The sequence below is a fragment of the Micromys minutus genome (assembly GCF_963924665.1).
Source record: "Micromys minutus genome assembly, chromosome: 3".
Taxonomy (NCBI): domain Eukaryota; kingdom Metazoa; phylum Chordata; class Mammalia; order Rodentia; family Muridae; genus Micromys; species Micromys minutus.
Window position 1 is genome coordinate 15,817,692 of NC_137972.1, and position 22,096 is coordinate 15,839,787.

The 22,096-nt window shown below is 37.5% G+C and overlaps 2 protein-coding genes across 2 annotated transcripts; both read right to left on the reverse strand.

The window, feature by feature from the left end:
* Nucleotides 1–285: 285 nt before the first annotated feature.
* LOC308418386 (uncharacterized protein) lies at nucleotides 286–2,718 on the reverse strand (the record flags this gene model as incomplete). Its single annotated transcript, XM_080913741.1, has 2 exons — nucleotides 286–893; nucleotides 2,655–2,718. The coding sequence occupies 2 exons, from the start codon at nucleotides 2,716–2,718 to the stop codon at nucleotides 286–288; spliced, it is 672 nt and encodes a 223-aa protein (XP_080769867.1).
* A 12,010-nt stretch (nucleotides 2,719–14,728) lies between these two features.
* Nucleotides 14,729–15,865, reverse strand: LOC308418387 (uncharacterized protein; the record flags this gene model as incomplete). The annotated part of the gene is made up of 1 exon (XM_080913742.1): nucleotides 14,729–15,865. The coding sequence occupies one exon, from the start codon at nucleotides 15,863–15,865 to the stop codon at nucleotides 14,729–14,731; it is 1,137 nt and encodes a 378-aa protein (XP_080769868.1).
* Between the last annotated feature and the right edge of the window lie 6,231 nt (nucleotides 15,866–22,096).

Genomic DNA, 22,096 nt, shown 5'->3' on the forward strand with positions numbered 1-22,096 from the left:
GAGGCAGAGCAACTTAGAAAGAAAATGGATCTTCGTGCCAGAAATATATAAAATATGCAACAATTACAGAAAACAAAATTCGAAGGATATATTCTTCCAAATCCATGTATACTATCATGAATAAATGGGTTAATATTAATTAAAAACATGTGAAACTTGGACCAGAATAATTTTATTTCTACATACTTAAGTTGTTTATATTCCATTCTCTTAAAAATAGAGGGGTCTGTTCTCTGCCAGGAAACAGGTAGAAAATATGAATCTTACCTGTCATAGAATTCTGGCTTACTGAGGACCCAAGCCCTGGAAAGGTCCCTGTGGTCTGCCAAATTGGGGACCTTGTGGTGGGCCTTGTTGGTTTCCAGGCTGAGGGGGTCTATTCTGTGGGCCTCCAGGAGGGGGTGGGCCTTGTGGGTTTCCAGCCTGAGGGGGTCTAGGCTGTGGGCCTCCAGGAGGGGGTGGGCCTTGTGGTTTTCCAGCCTGAGGGGGTCGCTGTTGTGGGCCTCCAGGAGGAGGTGGACCTTGAGGGTTTCCAGCCTGAGGGGGTCTCTGCTGTGGGCCTCCAGGAGGGGGTGGGCCCTGTGGGTTTCCAGATGGAGGGGGTCTCTGCTGAGGACCGCCAGGAGGGGGTGGGCCTTGTGGGTTTCCAGCCTGAGGGGGTCTATTCTGTGGTCCTCCAGGAGGGGGTGGGCCTTGTGGGTTTCCACCCTGAGAAGGACTATTCTGTGGTCCTCCAGGAGGGGGTGGGCCTTGTGGGTTTCCAGGCTGAGGTGGTCTCAACTGTGGGCCTCCTGGTGAGGGTGGGCCTTGCTGGTTCCCATTAGCTGGTGGTCTTGGTTGAAATCCTTGAGGAGGTGGTCTCTGATTTGGTGGCTGGTTTAGGTTCTGAAATTCTGCATAATTATAGATGATAGTTGAACTTAGTTATAGACAACCTTGTTCACCTTTATTTTAGTGACATTTCCGTACACCATCATTACCAGGAAGCTCCCATTCAATGGCCTCCTTCCTTATTGTTTCATGAAAACTTTTGTTAACACATGGTCTTTGGATGGGATGCCACTATACATAATATAGTTTTCAGAATAATCAGATGTTTTCTCAGACAATCATCAAGCTACAAACCCAGTCACACATTTTGGTTCTATTGCCATTTGTATTTTGCAACACAACAACCTTTTGGGAATCTAAATTAAGTCACTAAAATTCTTTTATAATTCAAGTTCAAATGTGACTGACCACACAATATTAAATGAATAAATGCAGCACTGTTAACAATCTATAACCACAATGTAGTCTTTCCTTTTGCAGTATATAGTCACATAAAAAAGTAACACTAACTTTTTTGTGTTTTTTTTTCTGCTGAAATAAACTGAAACAGAGGCAATAAGGGGTTGAATGAATACATTGAGAAGCTTCTGTTAACACAGAGGAGTCAAAACCAGGACACTGCATCTAAAGTTCATTTCATAGCAACCATGCTTGCATTGTAGAAAGGGTAAATTCCTACTGTATTCATTGAAGCTGTCCTCCTGGTTATTCCAATATGTCAACCTAATAAAGATCCACAGTCTTTAAGTTCAATGATTTTTTTCTGAAACTTTGTTCAATTTACATTTATTAATTCTTACAAGGAGAAATCCCATTGTGGGTTAGAAAGACATGGAGAAATACCTTGGAGAATTCAAAAAACAAAACAAAACACCACTTTCTTAAGGCAGATAATGAGGTTAAAGATGTATTGGTTTTTACTTTGTATTATTGGGGTGAGTATGCAGGTAACTAATGAAAAGGAAAGAAAAGGGTAGACCCAAAAACTTCTAGCATCCTACAGGTGGCAAGAAATTTTAGCTACCGTCTGACATTGTCTAAGAAATTTCTCACCATCGTTTTTGACCTGACCATTGATTTATTATTGGTAGCATCCAATGTGACTTGTATGCTGATTGTTAACCATTAACTCACAATATAAATTCTCCTATTGGTCTTCTCCATTATTTCCAGAATAGTCTTTTTGGTTAAACTGACAAATCATATCTATCTATCTAACTATCTATCTATCTATCTACCCAGCTATCTATCTATCTATCTAGCTAGCTAGCTAGCTAGCTAGCTGTCTATCTATCTATCCATCTATCGAAAACTCTATCATCTGTCTTACTCTCCATTTACCATTCTATCTCTTATGGTATAAAATCTGTGTCTCTTCCATATTTAAATGTTTTTATCTTCTCCTTTGCTTTCTTAATGGAGAACAAAATGAATAAACATTTAAATAAATGATGGAACACACTGTAATAACACATTGGAATTTTAAATGAATGTACAAGAGGTGCAAATTTGGAGGATATTTCTTTTACTCTGTTTATTATTATCAGTTTTATTATTTCTTTTGCCATCCTTAGATTGTCTGTGACATGGTTTTCTTGCTGTGCCCATCCCTTTATACACTGTATGGAAGAGGTCCTGTCATGTGTCGTATATTTTAAATACCATGATGTCTTCAAAACTAAGACTATATCCATTCTTTAAGCCAAAACACCATTTTCTCATTTTTCTCTCATTTCCTGTCCTCTGTTCAATCCCTCTCCTCCCCTTAAGTTCTGTCTCTTGTCCTCTAAAAAGTCACAATTCCCACAACCATATTCTCATACCTTCGCCTTGTTCCTGAGCATAGCTCAGGGTCAGCAATAGCACAGTGCACAGGACCGCCAGCATCTTGTATGAGACTCTGGAGTGTCTCTCAAGTCTGTGCTGAAAGAAACAAGGCTCTGCTTTTATATGTTTAAGCAGAAGAATGGCACCTTTGAATTTCCTAGCTGTTACTTCACATTTAACAAAGCAGGAAATCTTGCATCCCTGACTCCAGACTGGGCCAATTTCCCAGCAAGATCTTTTAAGGAAAATGTGCCAGTTTCTCATTTCTAAATGGTATGACCGTGATTAGAGTAAACTGGAGAGATATCTCCAGCAAGAGAATAGCCAATATATTAAAGTTATAGAACTATCATTATTTGATTATCTCATTCTATTGAAGAGACTCTCTCTATCACGATGTGCATGGTGATAGCATTAATATATGCTCACTTGTTTATACTATCAGCAATTTCTCTCTTTCACATATTTATAGTTCATAAACCTCTCCTATTATTGCATTTTATGTTTTACCTGCTTAAGCATAAATTATGGAGCTGCACATTTCACCTAATATCTTCCTCTTCCCCATGGATTCCCTACTTTCAAATAACATTGTTTCATTGTCAGTATTTGACTCATATCCCAAATAACATTCAACAAACTGTATGCTGAATTTTCAAATAGAAGTTCATTTCATTTTTTTCCAATTATTTATTGATACTCATTCATCTGTTTTTGTATTTTGAATTTTTCTTGGACATTTTATATACACTGGAGAAAACTTTTTTTTTACTTTTTGTTCAGAGTAAGTTATCAAAAATATGTGTTGGTCAAGCATGTTATACTCTTCATTACTTATGTCTCAAATATTACTTTAAGACTTGGAAACCAGGCAAAACGAATCCAAGAACACATCAAAATGATCAGTCAACATGACCATGTAGGCTTCATCCCTGGGATTCAAGGATGGTTTAATATAAGGAAATCCATCAATGTAATCCACCATATAAAAAAACTCAAAGAACAAAATCACATGGTCATATCACTAGATGCTGAGAAAGTATTTGACAAAATTGAGCACCCCTTCATGTTAAAAGTCTTGGAAAAAACAGGAATCCAAGGTCCATACCTAAACATAATAAAAGCAATATACAGCAAACCAACAGTCAACATCAAACTTAATGGTGAAAAACTTGAAGCAATCCCACTAAAATTATGGACTCGAAATGGTTGCCCACTCTCCCCCTACCTATTCAACATAGTACTTGAAGTCCTTGCAGAAGAAATTAGACAGCAAAAAGAAATCAAAGGGTTAAAAATCAGAAAGGAAGAAGTAAAAACATCACTTTTTACAGATGACATGATAGTGTACTTAAGTGACCCCACAAATTCCACCAGAGAACTCCTACAACTGATAAACAAGTTCAGCAAAGTGGCTGGATACAAAATTAACTCAAACAAATCAGTAGCCTTCGTATATTCAAAGGACAAAGATGTGGAGAAAAAAATTAGGAAAAAGATACCCTTCACAATAGTCACAAAAACTATGAAATACTTTGGTGTGACTCTAACTAAGCAAGTGAAGGACCTGTATGACAAGAACTTCAAACCTCTAAAGAAGGAAATTGAAAAGATCTCAGAAAATGCAAAGATCTCCCATGCTCATAGATTGGAAGTATCAACATTTTAAAAATGGCAATCTTACCAAAAGCAATCTACAGATTCAATGCAATCCCTATCAAAATTCCAACCCAGTTCTTCATTGAGTTGGAAATATCAATGTGCAATTTCATCTGTAATAACAAAAGACCTAGAATAGCAAAATCCATACTCAACAAGAAAACATCTGCAGGAATCACTATCCCTGACCTCAAGCTATATTACAAAGCAATTATGCTGAAAACTGCATGGTACTGGTACAGAAATAGGGATGTGGATCAATGGAATAGAATGGAAGACCCAGAAATAAGCCCTCACGTATATGGTCACCTGATTTTTGACAAAGAAGCAGTAAACATCCAATGGATAAAGGACAACCTATTCAACAAATGGTGTTGGTCCAACTGGCACTCAGCATGCAGAAGAATGAAAATAGACCCTTTCTTATCTCTTTGTACAAAACTCAAGTGTAAGTGAATCAAAGATCTCCACATTAAACCAGATACACTGAAACTATTAGATGAGAAATTAGAGAAAATCTTAGAACACATAGGCACAGGAGAAAACTTTCTGAACAAAATGCCAATGGCTCAAGCTCTAAGGTCAAAGATTAACAAATGGGACTTAATGAGATTGCAAAGTTTCTGTAAGGCTAAGGACATTGTCAAGAAGACAAAACGGCAGCCAACAGAATGGGAAAAGTTCTTTACCAACTCCACATCAGATAGAGCCCTAGTACCCAAGGTATACAAAGAACTCAAAAAGCTAGACACCAGAGAATCAAACAACCCTATTAAAAAATGGGGTACAGAGCTAAACAAAATGTTCTCAATTGAGGAATACGAAATGGCTGTGAAACATCTAAGGAAGTGCTAAATATCCTTACTCATCAGGGAAATGCAAATCAAAACAACTCTGAGATTCCACCTCATGCCAGTCAGATTGGCCAAGATCCAAAACTCAGATGACAGCAGATGCTGGTGAGATATTGGGGAAAGAGAAACACTTCTCCACTGTTGGTGGGATTGTAAACTGAAACTACCACTCTGGAAATCAGTCTGGTGATTTCTCAAAAATTTGGACATAGTACTACCTGAATATCCAGCTATTCCACTTCTGGGCATATACCCCAGAGACTCTCCAATATATAACAAAGATTAATGCATCACAATGTTCATAGCAGCTCTATTTATAATAGCCAGAAGCTGGAAAGAACCCAGATGTCCTTCAGTAGATGAATGGATACAAAAATTGTGGTACATTTGCACAATGGATTACCACTCAGCTATCAGAAACAATGACTTAACCAAAATCTCAAGAAAATAGTTGTATCTAGAAAATATCATCCTGAGTGAGATAACCTAGTCTCAAAAGAACAGACATAATATGCAGTCACTGATAATGGGATGCTCACCCCAGAGGCTTGGCCTGCCCCAGAAACAACTCACAAACTGTATAAAGTTCAAGAATAAAACACATTATGCTCAATCCTTACACACTAAGAAAACATTGATTATTTCCGGTATACATCCTGTTTTGCATGTACATTTTGCTCATTGTAACTAGTAAGATCTTATTGCAGAGTATCAAACCTTAAAAAAAAAAAAAAAAACTGCTTAAAGATAAAAAAAGAAAAATCTGAATTTCAGTGGGTACCCAGAACTCATTGTAGTCAACCAGCTAGTTAAGGAACTCAACTGCTTTGGGGTAAATGTTTTTATGCATCATATATCACTGAAAAATATGCACTTCATAGTGCTCATCTCAGAAGATTTTTCAAAAGTGAACGTGCCCATATAACCATAATTAAACTATTTTATTTAGGTAGTAATATTAATCAGGAACTTAAAAAATGTTTCTGGGTTTTTCAAACATTGGTTATTAATGGGACTTTTTAAATTAAGTGTGTCTCTTGTAAAAGAACCCAGCTCCTAATTTTCATCAATAAAAAAAATGTACCCATCTCATCTGATGCTATTCTAACACCAGCCATTGCTTGAACAGAGTTTTCTGTTTCTTTCCCCAGAGCAGCTTCCTTCTTTCTTCAAGTCCAGAAGCACACCAGTTCACATTTTGTCAGATGAAGTACAGGGAATTGAGACCCAGTGCAATGCTGTCATATCCAATGACAGAAAGTCAGTAAGAAGCCAGTGAAATCAACTTACTGTATTTGTATTTGCTTTGCCTTTGGGAGGGAATTGTGCATTGAACCACAGAGCTCACACCTTGGACAAGTATCCTACAGCTGGCAATATCTCTAGTGCCTGATTTACACCTAATATAATGTATGGCATCGTGAGTATGACCATACTGGTGTCATATATGGGGGCAGTTTAAAACATAGAGAATAAAATATTTTTGCTAATTATAAAAAAAAAAGAATTGGTAACCAGAAGCCCTACTTCTAAAATATTATTTCCTGTGCTTAATATATTTTTTTATAAAAAATTCTGTCTTCATGGTTATGTTTCATGATTTTTTTGTTTTTTTTTCTTTGTATTCTTAGTTATTGATTATCTCTCAACTGAATATCCCTGCAGAATTTATGTATAGGTTCTTGTTATCCTTATAACTTAGTTTATAATCTTAGTGTGTTGGCTCATTTTAGAGCTACATAGATGAAAAACCTAAATAAGTTTATTAATTTTGTAGCCTATAGTGATTTTTTTCAGCTTCTTGATTCTGTGTCAGTCATGTGTTTTCCAACTTAGTGTAGAGAATCTTGTAGAATGTCTTCCTCATTAAATGGCTATAAATACTAAAATCAATGTGATCCATACTGGATATACAGAGTCATGGTTACATTTCTGAGGTAATTAAGTCTGTATTCTAGGTGAACTGTATTTACCATTGACCAACCAATTCTGGTTTTGCTGAAACTAAACTTATTTTCCTCTTTCCATGATATTTACAGGAAACAGCTTTCTTACTTCTATTCTCTCTATTTGCCAACTCACTGTAGCCAGAGCCTGAAACTTCCATTAAAACTACAAAGAAAAGAAGCATGAAGATATGTTCACCTGTGTAGTTTGTCACAGCCAAGGAGCATAGTCTATTGTCCTACAGTGAGCTAAGTACCTCTGAGTGTGACCTTAAGGCTAGAAGTCATGCTTGTCCTTGATTTGTTCAGTTCAGGAACACAGCAGCTGATACTTCCAAATATCATTCATCTCAAGACATTTCCCTGACCTTCTCAACACCAGCTATATATGAATTAGGTGAGTGGATCATTAAAGAAAAATATCACGTATGACCAAGTCAGGCACATTTGAGACTGAAAATATACAAGAGCTTAGTGTGTGTTTAATGCCTTCAGTAGAAAAACTATTAATTCATATGAGGTGACTTTTGTGAACAACTGCCAATTCTGTCCTTGTCACTTCAAAATATATAAACTCACATATAATAAACACATGGGAAATATATTTAAAGGTGTTATGTACTTAGAATTTTTTCTTAATCTTAAAAGTATTTTCCTCAGTATTATTTGATTATGGATGCCAAGGGAGTTTAGCAACACACCATGTGCTGTAAACAAAGTATATTTACACTCAAACTTTTTGTCTACTTGTGCAAGCATAATAGACTATGTTCAACCAGTTGCTCAGAGACATTTCTCTTCGTGTCTTTTTTCATCTCATGGGTTGCATATATGGGGCTTTTTTCTCAAATGGCCTTATTATTATTTTTTAAGTCAAGAAACAGTTATCACATGCGGCTGGATAATTGTTGCTATTTATTGTATATTTTAACTAATTAAATGATTACTTGGTATTTTGATCCATGTTCATAATCCTGTAAAAATGCTCACTTTTTGTTCTCCAAGGATTTCCTGAAACCACTTGATAGGGTTGCTTCTTGCTGAAAAAATTCCTTCCTGAGGAAGGCTATCTGTTACACAGTGAGTTTCATCCAAATGTCATGTGGCTATATGTCTGAAACTATATATTGGAGGCAGGTGGGCTTTCTAGGATGAATATAACTAAAATCATTAACTCCTCCATTAAAATCTATTAGTGTCCCCCAAAGCATACCACCTGTAGCCACTTGAAGAAGACTTGCCAAGACTGACCTAGTCAAAATAGATGGTTCCAGTTCACAATGCCCCATCCTTAGCTGAGTACCTATTGCTCCTGTGTGCTCTTTGGTAGCAGGCAGTGAGATCTTATGGATGTGACCAACTCTGTCTTTATGTCCTCAGGTTGGAAAACTATTCTGAGGCTCTTTTGGGTGTTCCACAGTCTGCTGGTAAGCACTGAGTTATGAGGATGATGATCCACCTTTCCCTTTGACCTAAATAGACCTTTTCCAAAAGAGGACCATGTTCCCTGAGCTACAGAATTTCCTGTGGTCTCTCCCATGAGAGTCAGTAAAGGGCAGACTCACATATGGTGTCAGGTGGGAGAGCACTTCTGAGGCTCTTCATGGTGCTCAGAAGTCCTTGGGAAGATCCTGAGCATGATGGCTAAGACCAAGTTCTCTGTCTCTCACTCCCTGGACTGGAACACACACATTCCCTGAGAACACTACTCTCCTGCACATGAGAGTTTCAGGCAGATTCTACCAGCATAGGTTTTGAGTAGGGTATTAAGGGCCTTACCTGCTTTCTCATGTGGGAGAGTGCTTCTAAGCGTTTTCTGAGCATTCAGCAGGCTGCCTAAAGGCCCTGAATCCTGATGGCAGTGAATGGCATAGATATTCTTAAAGGATTTTAAAGTTTTTTTTTATCTCTTATAGAAAGTCAGCTTGTATGTTTGTTTATTCGATTTAATATTATTGTGTAGTGGGTTTTTGGATTTCAATAATTTGATAGGTGGTTCTTCGTAACCACAAAGGAAGTGACTAAATATGGGAATAGACCTTGAATGGGAAAGCTTTAGGAATGTAATATAACAGCTTGTAGAATTGAATTCAGGAATACAGAAGTCGATACTTCCAAATATCATTCATCTCAAGACATTTTCTTGACCTTCTCAACACAAGCCATATATGAATTAGGTTAGTGGAACATTAAAGAAAAATATCAGCTATTACCAAGTCAGGCACATTTGAGACAGAAAAATATACAAGAGCTGAGTTTGTGTTTATGCCCTAAGTAGAACAATAGCAACATTAAACTCATTTAAAAATCACTGAACCAAGTGAGGTGACCTTTGTGAACACCTGTCCCTTTTCTCCCTGTCACTTCAAAATATATAAAATCACATAAAATGAATTCATGGGAAATATATTGAAAGGTGTTATGTACTTAGAATTTTTTATTCATCCTAAATGTATTCTATTCGGTATTATTTCATTATGGACACTAAGGGAGTTTAGCAACTCACCATGATCTGTAAATGAAGTATATTTGCATGCAAGCTTTTTGTCTGCATGTGCAAGCATAATGGACTGTGTGCACTCAGTTCCTCAAAGACTTTTCTCTTCATGTCTTTTTCTTTCATCTCATGGGGTGCATATATGGGGCTTTGTTCACAAATGGCCTTCTTTTTATCAAGAGACAGTCATCCCATGTAGTTAAATAATTGTTGCTATTTATAGTATATCTTAACTAATTAAATGATTACTTGATATTTATATCCACATACACAATGCCTAGAATTATGCTCACTTATTTTTCTCCAAGGATTTCCTCAAACCACTAAATAGTATTGCTCCTCTCTACAAATCCCTTCCTGACATTAATATCGTTAGGCTATATTCGTTACACAGTGAGTTTTATCCAAATGTTATATGACTATGTGTCTGAGACTATGTATTGGATACAGGTGGGCTTTCTGTGATGAATATAACTAAAAAGATTAACTCCTCCTTACCTAACATCCATTAGTGTCCTCCAAAAGCATACCTTCTATGGCCACTTGAAGAAGACTTGCCAAGTCTGACCTAGTCAAAATGGATGGTTGCAGTTCACAATGCCCCATCCTTAGCTGAGTACCTATTGGCAGTTAATGACTATTTGTGAATGTGAAGAATCAATTTCATGGGAAGTAAGACTACTGGTAAGGTACCTATTCTTCAGAGAATGGTCTTACATTCACTAGTATATAGACATTTCCAGTTTGATGTGGTGGAATATATAATTACAAAAATATGATGACGTGATATTTTTAAGTAGATATAATGAGGATTTGGTGATAATGACTACAAGGAAGTTGTCATGAAAATCAACCAGATTGATCAAAATGTTCATGAACATCTCAAAGAATGAATAAACATTATTATATGTATTCCCCAATTTTATTTTGCAAATATCTTTATTTAGATGATTGCATGTGTTTCACTAAATTACATCTTTTTTCAAGTTTACTGCTCACTTCACATATACCAACTTAAATGCCATAATCATTTAGAAGAAATGAACTCCTAAAGGCAAAAAACATATTTAATACCCTTGGCTGCGGTATTTCTCTCAATATGACACTTATCAATTGTATTTCTCTATTGTAATTCCATAATTTTAATTTTTTAGGTTTGAATTCATTTCAGTCCTGTGCACACACACAATTTCATTACTCATTTAAAGTTTTATGGAAGCTTAACTTCCATCTTGTTTGGAGTTATGCCCAACCACCATCTTCTAAATTTTAGCTGAATTGCTTGCTAGCATGCTTTTACTTTGGGGTAAAAACACATTGTTTTATGATACTAAGGCCAGGCACAAGACTACTCCACATCATTTTCTGTTCCTGCTTTTGATTACCTCAGAATAAAGACTTTAAGATCCAGGGATACATGCCTGGTGAGAAGGTGTTCCAAGTAGCCTGGGTGCATAAAGATCTCTATGGAGAGAAGGAAAGTACACCACCCCTGCTTGATTTGGGAACCAGTAACCAGCATTGGGCTATTCCTAGCCAAAAGCCTTTGAGTGCAGAATGGGAGCTCAGACCATCTGCCACCAGGAAAAGCAGAGATACTAGGACACAGGCCTGGTGAGAAGGCGTTCCCCAGTAGCTGGAGTGCAGAGATCTCTGCTGAGCTGGGAAAGTATGTCCCCCCCCCCCGCTTGGTTCAGGGAACCAATAACCTGGCATTGGTTTGTTCCCAGCTGGAGGCCTTCAGGTGCAGAACAGGTACTTGGACCATCCGTCACCAGGAACAGCAGAGATCCAGGGACACACACCTGATGAGAAGGCATTCCAAGTAGCTGGACAGCAGGAGATCCAGAGACACAGGCAAGGTACAAGGGAGAGGCGAGAAACAATCAATGACATCAAGACCATATATAAAAACAGAAAACAAGATGGCAAGAGGAGAGTGAAAGAACATATCCCAGGGAAACAAAGATAACCTAGCAACGCCAGAACCCAGCTCTCCCATCACAGCTGAACCCAGATGTCCTTCAGTAGATGAATGGATACAAAAATTGTGGTACATTTACACAATGGAATACAACTCAGCAATCAGAAACAATGACTTAACCAAATTCTGAAGGAAATGGTTGCATCTAGAGAATATCATCCTGAGTGAGATAACCCAGTCACAAAAGAACAGACATAATATGCAATCACTGATAGTGGGTTGCTAACCCCAGAGCCTCGGACTGCACCAGAAACAACTCACAGAATGTGTGAAGTTCAAGAAAAAAAGAAAAGAAAACAAAACAAACAAAAATAAAACATTCTCAATCCTTACACACCAAGAAAACGTTGACTAATTCTGGGTTACATCCTGTTTACATGTACTTTTTGCCCATTGTAACTAGTAAGACCTTAATGCAGAGTATCAAACCTTAAAAAAAAAAAAAAAAAAAAAAAGCTAAGCACTGACAAAAATGTATTTGTATACATTTATTCAAAAATGTTAAATTTTTTTTCTTTTAGTTTTGTTTTTAAAATAAAGTTTGAAAAAAAATATTAAAAAAAGAAGAGCAAGTCTTATTCTATTTTTTAGGGGTTTTATTTTTCTCTTTTTTATTAACATTTCCTGAGGATCTTTAAGTCATTTTGATGTTGCCACTTTATGAATTTATACTTGTGTACATATGTTCTGCTGGTTCACCTGTATCTCCTTAACATAGTTACTAATACCTTTCTAGAGGAACTCAATCATCACCATAGAGTATGAAATTAAGTCCATATCTTGTTTCTCTGGTGTGCTGCTGGGATATCTGCTTCTTACTGTTGTAGAAAATTTTGCAGTGGTTTTACCAGCAGTCTTGGTTTCCATGGTTAGGTTCTTTTGATGGCTCTTACTCTCTTATTATTTGTGATGTTCTTTGACTGTGTTGTCTCTGACCAGAGTTTGTCTCTTCTTTGGGTTTAAGGGGGCATGGGATCCCCAAAGAAATATCTCCATTGTGTCTTTTGGTAACAAGCACTGAGGTCTTATGGAAGATACCAAGCTCTGTCTGCATGTCCTCAATTTGGAAAAAAAATACTGAGGCTCCATTGGGTGCTCCATAGTCTGCTAGTAAGCAATGAGTCCTGAGGATGGTGATCCACCACTCCTTTCGACCTAAATGGACCTGTTCCATGTTTGTACCATGTTCCCTGAGCTACAGAGTTTTCTGTGGTCCCTCCCGTGAGAGTCAGTAAGGGCCGTGCTCACACATGGTCTCAAGTAGAAGAGCACTTCTGTGGTTCTTCATGGTCCTCAGAAGTCCTTAGACAGACCCTTAACCTGATGGCTACGACCAAGCTCTCTCTCACTCTCTGGACAGGAACACAAACATTCCCAGAGAACCCTACTCTTCCTGCACCTGAGAGATTCAGGCAGACTCTACCAGGGTAGGCTTTGGGTAGGAAAGGGTCTTAGCTGCTTTCTCACATGGGAGAGTACTTCTAAGACTTTTCAGAGCATTCAGCAGGCTGCCATAAGGCCCTGAATCCTGATAGCAATGAACCACATAAATATCCTCAAAGGATTCCATAGTTCTTTTTATCTCTTAGAGAAAGACAGTTTGTATCTTTGTTTATTGGTTTTAATATTATTGTGTCGTGTATTTTTGGATAAAGAATATAAGATCTAAACCTACCATTAAAAGCTACTAGTATTTGGAGAAAGAATTGTGCTGGGCAATGGGATAAAATAATACACATGTTTGGTCATGTCAACCAAGCACATGACAGATGGAGTTGTTTGGAGTGTGTAGCTACTGGGCCAAGTGATGTGGTCTATGCTCCACATTAGAGAGATATCCACAAAGTGAGACCACAAAGGTGGGATGATAAAAGCATAAGCCATCTTTTATATATTTACTGCAACAGATAGATCATCCTTTAATAACTTGGGAAGAAAATATATTTTTGTTTCTCCCTGACTGAGGCAGAGAAACAGCAATAAATGATCCTAAAGGTTTAATTTTTAAGACAAGATTTGGAGAGGTCCATGATAGTATGAGCTAGAACAAAGTGATAGAAATTGTATGGGCATGTTAATAGGTGAACCAAAGGAGCTTTTCATTGCTGGATTTCATTAATTTGATAGGTGGACCTTGGTAATCACAGAAGAAAGTAGCTAAATTTTGGAATATACCTTGAAGGGGAAAACTTTAGGAATGTAAAATTACAGTTTTTAGAAAGTTGGAAGGAATGGAAGAGAAGCGCAAACCATGCTAGCCAAGACCAAGCTGGACAGTGTTACCAATCTGTCTAATGCTTTGCAAGATTATTCAGGGTATTTTACAGTTTGTACTTTATTCTATGTTCAAGTCTGTCAAAATTCTGTGACTGTTGTTTAATGATGTAAATTATTTTTTTTAAAAAACTCAGTATGTTGTAGAGATCATGAAAGGGAAAGCATTAGAATAGCTGTGCCACGTATCTGGCTTATGGACAATAAGAAGATGCAAGAAGAAATTATGACAGTGTACTGAAGCTTATAGATTGCTTTCAGAACTAAAATTACAGGTTGAGACACACAGAAATAAAGACAGCAAAAAGAAGTTGCACACTGATCATTTTATTAATGTTCTGAAGCTACAGATTAGTTCCAGTTGTGGCAGTAGACCATTGTTGCAAGGAAGCCATCTTCTTACTCACTTTCTAAAATAAAATATAGTGAAGGAAGGTTACAGGGAGAGCAAGTCCAGCCCACACCCTCAAATGAACCAAAGAATAAGAACACAAGAATAGAAGTCAAAAAAAGAACACAGATCAGGATGAGATCTGTGTATCACTATGAATTCATAAGTCCCCCAAAAAAAAGGTAGAAGATATTACCAAGAAAATATATCTTCTTGCCAGAAATGTGTAAGATATACAATAATTACAGAAAACAAAATTTGGAGTATATATTCTTTCAAAACCATATATGCTCTCATGAATATATGAGTTATTAATTAATAAAAAACATTTGATACTGGGTTCAGGATAATTTGATTTCTACATATTGAAGTTGTTTAAGTTCTAAACTATTTAAAATGAAGTGGTCTTTTACGTGATACCAAACAGGTAGAAAATATGAGTCTTACCTCTATTAGAATTCTGGCTTACTGAGGACCCAAGCCCTGGAAAGGTCCCTGTGGTCTGCCAAATTGGGGACCTTGTGGTGGGCCTTGTTGGTTTCCAGGCTGAGGGGGTCTATTCTGTGGGCCTCCAGGAGGGGGTGGGCCTTGTGGGTTTCCAGGCTGAGGGGGTCTCTGCTGTGGGCCTCCAGGAGGGGGTGGGCCTTGAGGATTTCCAGCCTGAGGGGGTCTCTGCTGTGGGCCTCCAGGAGGGGGTGGGCCTTGTGGGTTTCCAGGCTGAGGGGGTCTCTGCTGTGGGCCTCCAGGAGGGGGTGGGCCTTGTGGGTTTCCAGCCTGAGGGGGTCTATTCTGTGGGCCTCCAGGAGGGGGTGGGCCTTGTGGGTTTCCAGGCTGAGGGGGTCTCTGCTGTGGGCCTCCAGGAGGGGGTGGGCCTTGTGGGTTTCCAGCCTGAGGGGGTCTCTGCTGTGGGCCTCCAGGAGGGGGTGGGCCTTGTGGGTTTCCAGCCTGAGGGGGTCTCTGCTGTGGGCCTCCAGGAGGGGGTGGGCCTTGTGGGTTTCCAGCCTGAGGGGGTCTCTGCTGTGGGCCTCCAGGAGGGGGTGGGCCTTGTGGGTTTCCAGGCTGAGGGGGTCTCTGCTGTGGGCCTCCAGGAGGGGGTGGGCCTTGTGGGTTTCCAGCCTGAGGGGGTCTATTCTGTGGGCCTCCAGGAGGGGGTGGGCCTTGTGGGTTTCCAGCCTGAGGGGGTCTCTGCTGTGGGCCTCCAGGAGGGGGTGGGCCTTGTGGGTTTCCAGCCTGAGGGGGTCTCTGCTGTGGGCCTCCAGGAGGGGGTGGGCCTTGTGGGTTTCCAGCCTGAGGGGGTCTATTCTGTGGGCCTCCTGGAGGGGGTGGGCCTTGTGGGTTTCCAGATAGAGGGGGTCCCTGCTGTGGGGCTCCAGGAGGGGGTGGACCTTGTGGGTTTCCAGCCTGAGGGGGTCTATTCTGTGGTCCTCCAGGAGGGGGTGGGCCTTGTGGGTTTCCAGGCTGAGGTGGTCTCAACTGTGGGCCTCCTGGAAGAGGTGGGCCTTGCTGGTTCCCATGAGCAGGTGGTCTTGGTCGAAATCCTTGAGGAGGTGGTCTATGATTTGGAGGCTGGTTTAGGTTCTGAAATTCTGAATATTTAAACATGATAGTTAAACCTAGTTATACACAACTTTGTTAACTTTTATCTCAGTGACATTTCCATACACCATCATTCCAGAAATCTCCCAGTCAATGGCCACCTTCCTCAAAGTTTCATGAAAACTTTTGTTTACACATGGTCTTTGGAAGGGATGCCATTATACAAAATTTAGTTACCAGAATAATCAGATGTTTCCTCAGACAAACATCAAACTACAAACCCAGTCACTCATTTTGGTTCAATTGCCATGTCTATTTTGCAACACAACAGACTTTTGTGAATCTTAATCAACTCATTAAAACTCATTCATAATTCAAGTTCAAATGTGACTGACCACACAATATGAAATGAATAAATGCAGCACAGTTTACAATCTATGACCTCAATGCATTTTTTCCTTTTGCTGTATATAGTCACAGAAAAAAGCAACACTAACTTTTTGTTTGCTTTTCCTGCTGAAATAAACTGAAACAGAGACAGTAAGGGGTTGAATGAAGATACTGAGTAACTTTTGTTAACTCAGAAGAGTCAAAACCAGGACACTGCATCGAAAGTTCATTTCATAGCAACCACACTCGCATTGTAGAAAAGGTAAATTCCCCCTGTTTTCATTGAAGCTGTCCTCCTGCTTACTCCAATTTTTTTGTCCTAATAGAGACCCACAGTGTCAAATTTCCAGAATTTCTCTCAGAAATTTTGTTCAATTTACTTTCATTAATTCTTACAAGTAGAAATCCCATTGTGGGTTAGAAAGAAATGTAGAAATACCTTGGAGAATTCAAAAACAAAACAAAACAAAACAAAACAAAACACTCCTCGCTAAAGGCAGATAATGAGATTAAAGATGCATTGGTTTTTGCTTGATATTATTGGTGTGAGTACACACATAGATATTCAAAAAGAAAGCAAAGGGTAAACCCCCAAAACTCCTAGCATTCTACAGGTGGCAAGAAATTTTAGTCTATATCTGCCATTTTCTAATGAAGTTTCTAGCCACTGTCTGTAACTGGGCCATTGGTTTATTACTCATAGCATAATGTGATTTGTATTCTGATTGTTAACCATTAACTCACAATATAAAGTCTACTATTGGCTTTCTCCATTATTTCCTGAATTATCTTTTTTATTACACTGACAAACAATATCTATCTATCTGTCGATCTATCTATCTATCTATCTATCCATCTATTTTTCTATTCATCCATCTATCAATAACTCTATCATCTGTATTACTCTCAATCTACAATTCTTTCTCTTATAATTTGAAATTTGTATATCTTACATATTTAAATATTTTTTATCTTCTCTAATTTTGTCTTAATGTTGAAAAAATGTATAAATATTTGGATAAATGATGGAACACACTGTGATAACACATTGGAATATTAAAAGTGTATAAAAGATGAAAATTTGGATGATTTTTTTCTGTGTAATATATTCAGTTTTATTATTTCTTTGCCATCCTTAGATTGTCTGTGACATGGGTTTCTTGCTGTACTCTTCCCTTTACACACTGTATGGAAAGGGTACTGTCAAATGTAGTAAAATATAAATAACATGATATCATCAAAACTTAGTATATAGCCATTATTTTAAACCAAAACAACATTTTCTCATTTTTCTCTCATTTCCTCTCCTCTGTTTCATCTCTCTCCTCCCCTTAAGTGCTGTCTCTTGTTTTTTAAAAAGAGTCACAATTCCCACAACCATATTCTCATACCTTCGCCTTGTTCCTGAGCATAGCTCAGGGTCAGCAATAGCACTGTGCACAGGACCGCCAGCATCTTGTATGAGACTCTGGAGTGTCTCTCAAGTCTCTGCTGAAAGAAACAAGGCTCTGCTTTTATATGTTTACGCAGAAGAATGGCACCTTTGAATTTTATAGCGTGTTATTTCACATTTAACAAAACAGGAAATCTTGCATCCCTGACTCCATACTGGGCCAATTTCCCAGCAAGATCTTTTAAGGAAAATGTGCCAGTTTCCCATCTCTCAGTGGTATGACCGTGATTAGAGTAAACTGGAAAGACATCTCCTGCAAGAGAATAGCCAAGATATTAAAGTTATAGAACTATCATTATTTGGTTATCTCATTCTATTTGAAGAGACTTTCTCTATCCCTATGTGTCTGGGGGTAGCATTAATTTATGCTCATGTGTTTTTACTGTTAGCAATGAGCTACAGACAAATTGAAGGTTTATAATATCTCTGATTAGTAGTATAGCTTCAAGTTTTCATGTATGTTTGTCCCTATATGTACTTCAGTTATTTAAACTGATGGTGTTGAGGGCTTTCATATACAAATTTGAATTTGACACCATATTTGGGGTCCCTAGCTGGCTAAGCCTCATCAAGTTTTTCCACTGTTTCCTTGACCTATGCTAATATCAGTAACATTGGTTCGTAAATATATATATAGTCTATACAGAACTCTACTTTCTAATTTTTTCCTTAACCTATTTAAGGATGAAATATGGAGCTGCACATATTCTTACTGCACATTTTAATAATAATTAATATTAATGCAGTATTATTGTTCCTCTCAATGTGTCAACTGCATACAGTTATCATTGTTTTAATATCAATATTAGGCTCTGACCTTAGCATGGCATTCAACACAGTTTATGTTACATTTTCTGATAGGACTTAATTTCAACATTGCTTTCTTAATATGTTTTATTTTTTTCCTTGATTAGCACTCAGACTTCTGATTATTTATTTCATTTTATTCTTGGAAAATTTTCAAGCACTTGAAGAGAACTCCACCCAAAAATGACCTGGCCACACAAACAGGATTTATAAAAGTCAGTATCATGAGTATTTTATTCATTGATGAGTCATTTCTTTCTTATACATATTTATGGTTCATAAACATCTCCTTTTTCTGCATTTTATGTTTAACCTGACTAAGCATAAATTAGGGAGCTGCACATTGTAGACATTTTCTTCTTCTTTTCCATGGGTCACCTGCATGCAAAGATCATTGCTTTCATTATCAGTATTTGACTCTTATTTCCATAACATACATTATAATGTATGCTGAACTTTCTTATAGGACTTCATTTAAATTTTCTTCATTCACACTCATTCATCTGTTTTTGTTTTTCTACTTTTTGTTGGACATTTCTTATACACTGGAGAAAACTTTTTTTTTCTTCAAATTAAGTTATAGAGAATATCTGCTGGTTAAGCAAGTTATGCTTTATTTATGTCTCAAATTATATTTTAAGACTTGGTCAGGGCTGGAGAGATGGCTCAATGGTTAAGAGCACTGACTGTTCTTCCAGAGGTTCTGAGTTCATTTCTCAGCAGACACATGGTGGTTCACAACCATCCCTAGTGAGATCTGATGCCCTTTTTCGGTGTGTCTGAAGACAGCTACAGTGTACTCATAATAAATAAATAAATAAATAAATAAATAAATAAATAAATAAATAAATAATAAAGACTTGGTAACCGGAAGCATTATTTCTAAAAGTTTATTTTATGTGCTTAATATATTTTTTATAAAAAATCCTGTCTTAAAGGTTATGTTGCATGATTTTTCTTTATTTTTTCTTTGTATTCATAGTTCTTGATTATCTCTCAATTGAACATCTCTGCATAATTTATTTGTATGTTCTTGTTATTTTTATAACTGAGTTTATAATCTTTCAGTGCTGGCTTATTGGAGAACTACATAACTAATAAACCTAAACAAGTTTATTAATTTTGTAGCCAAAGTGATATTTTTGAGCTTCTTGATAATGTGTTAGTAAGGTTAATGTCAGTCACATGTTTTCCAATTAAATGTAGAGAATCATGTAGAAAGTCTTCCTCATTAATGGGCTATTTATGCAAAAATCAATGTGATCCATACTGGATATGAGTCATGATTACATTTTGGCAGTAATTAAACTATTATTCTGGGAACTGTATTTTCCATTGACCAACTAATTCTGATTTTGCTGCAACCAAAGTTATTTCCCTCTTTTCATGATATTTACAGGAAACAGCTTTCTTACTTCTATTCTCTCTATATGCCAAATCACTTTAGTCATAGCCTGAAACTTCCATTAAAAACTTCAGAGAAAAGGAGTCTGAAAATATGTTTTCCTGTGTAGTTTGTCACAGCCAAGTAGCATAGTCTATTGTCCAACAGTGAGCTAAGTACCTCTGAGTGTGACCTTTGTGCTAGAAGTCATGCTTGTCCTTGATTTGTTCAGTTCATGAACAGAGCAGCTGATACTTCCAAATATCATTCATCTCAAGACATTTCCCTGACCTTCTCAACACCAGCTATATATGAATTAGGTGAGTGGGTCATTAAAGAAAAATATCACCTATGACCAAGTCAGGCACATTTGAGACTGAAAATATCCAAGAGCTGAGTATGTGTTTAATGCCTACTGTAGAACAATAGCAACATTAAGCTCATATAAAAATCATTGAACCATGTTAGGTGACCTTTGTGAACACCTGTTCATTCTCTCCCTGCCACTTCAAAATATATAAAATCACATATAATACATTCATGAGAAATATATTTAAAGGTGTAATGTACTTAGAATTTTTTTCATCTTAAATGTATTCTCTTCAGTACTATTTCAATATGGATGCCAAGGGAGTTTAGCAACAGATCATATCCTGTTAATGATGTATATTTGCACACAAACTTTTTGTCTGCATGTGAAAGCATAATGGACTGTGTGCACACAGTTTCTTAGAGACTTTTCTCTTCATGTCTTTTTCTTTCATCTCATGGGGTGCATATATGTGGCTTTGTTCTCAAATGGCCTTCTTTTTATTTTTATCAAGAAACAGTCATCACATGCGACTGGATAATTGTTGTTATTTATTGTATATTTTAACTAATTAAATGATTACTTGATATTATGATCCATGTTCATTATCCTGTAATCATGCTCACTTATTGTTCTCCAAGGATTTCCTCAAACAACTTCATAGTATTTCTCCTCTCTAAAATCCCTTCCTGAGGTTAATATCATTAGGCTATATTTGTTACTCAGTGAGTTTCATCCAAATGTCATGTGACTATGTGTGTGAAACTGTGTATTGGAGGCAGTTGGGCTTTCTAGGATAAATATAACTAAAAGCATTAACTCCTACTTGCCTAACATCCATTAGTGTCCTCCAAAAGCATACCACCTGTGTCCACTTGAAGAAGACTTGAGAAGACTGACATAGTCAAAATGAATGGTTAAAGTTCACAATGCCCCATCCTTAGCTGAGTACCAATTGGCAGTTGATGAATACTTGTGAATGGGAAGACTCATATTTTTGGAACATATGACTACTGGTAAGCTGCTTATTCTTCAGTGAATGGTCTCACATTCACTAATATATAGACATTTCCAGTTTGACTTGGTGGAATATATAATTACAAAAATATGATGATGTGATATTTTTAAGTAGTTATAATGAGGATTTGGTGATAATGACTACAAGGATGTTCTCATGAAAATCATCCAGACTGATCAAAATGTTAATGAACATCTCAAAGAATGAATAAACATTATTATATGTATTCCCCAATTCTATTTTGCAGATATCTTTATTTAGCTGACTGACATGTTCCACTAAAATACATCTTTTTTCAAGTTTGCTGTTCACTCCACAAATACCAACTTAATCATTTTGGAGCAATTGACTCCTAAAGAGGGCAAACATAATATTTAACCCCTGGGCTAGGGTATTTCTCTCAATATGACATTTATCAATTGTCTTTCTCCATTGGAATTCCATACTTTTAGTTCTTTAAGTTTGAATCCATTTCAGGCCTGTGCACACACAATTTCATTACTCATTCAAAATTTTATGGGAGCTTAACTTCCACACTGTTGGGAGTTATGTCCAATTTCCATCTTCTAAATGTTAGCTGAATTGCCTGCTAGCATGCTTTAACTTTGGGGTAAACACACATTCCTTTGTAATACAAAGTCCACACAGATGTCTACTCCACATCTTTTCCTGTTCCTGCTTTTAATTACCTCATAATGTAGACTTTGAGATCCAGGGACCCAGGCCTGGTGAGAAGGCATTCCAAGTAGCCAGAGTGAAGAAAGATCTCTGCCCAGTGTGCAGAAAGTGTGCTCCCCACCTGCTTAGTTCAGAGAATCAGTAACCCAGCATTGGGGTGTTCCCAGCTGGAGGCCTTTGAGTGTAGAACGGGAACTCAGACCATCTGCCACCAGGAACAGCAGAGATCCAGGACACAGGCCTGGTGAGAAGGCATT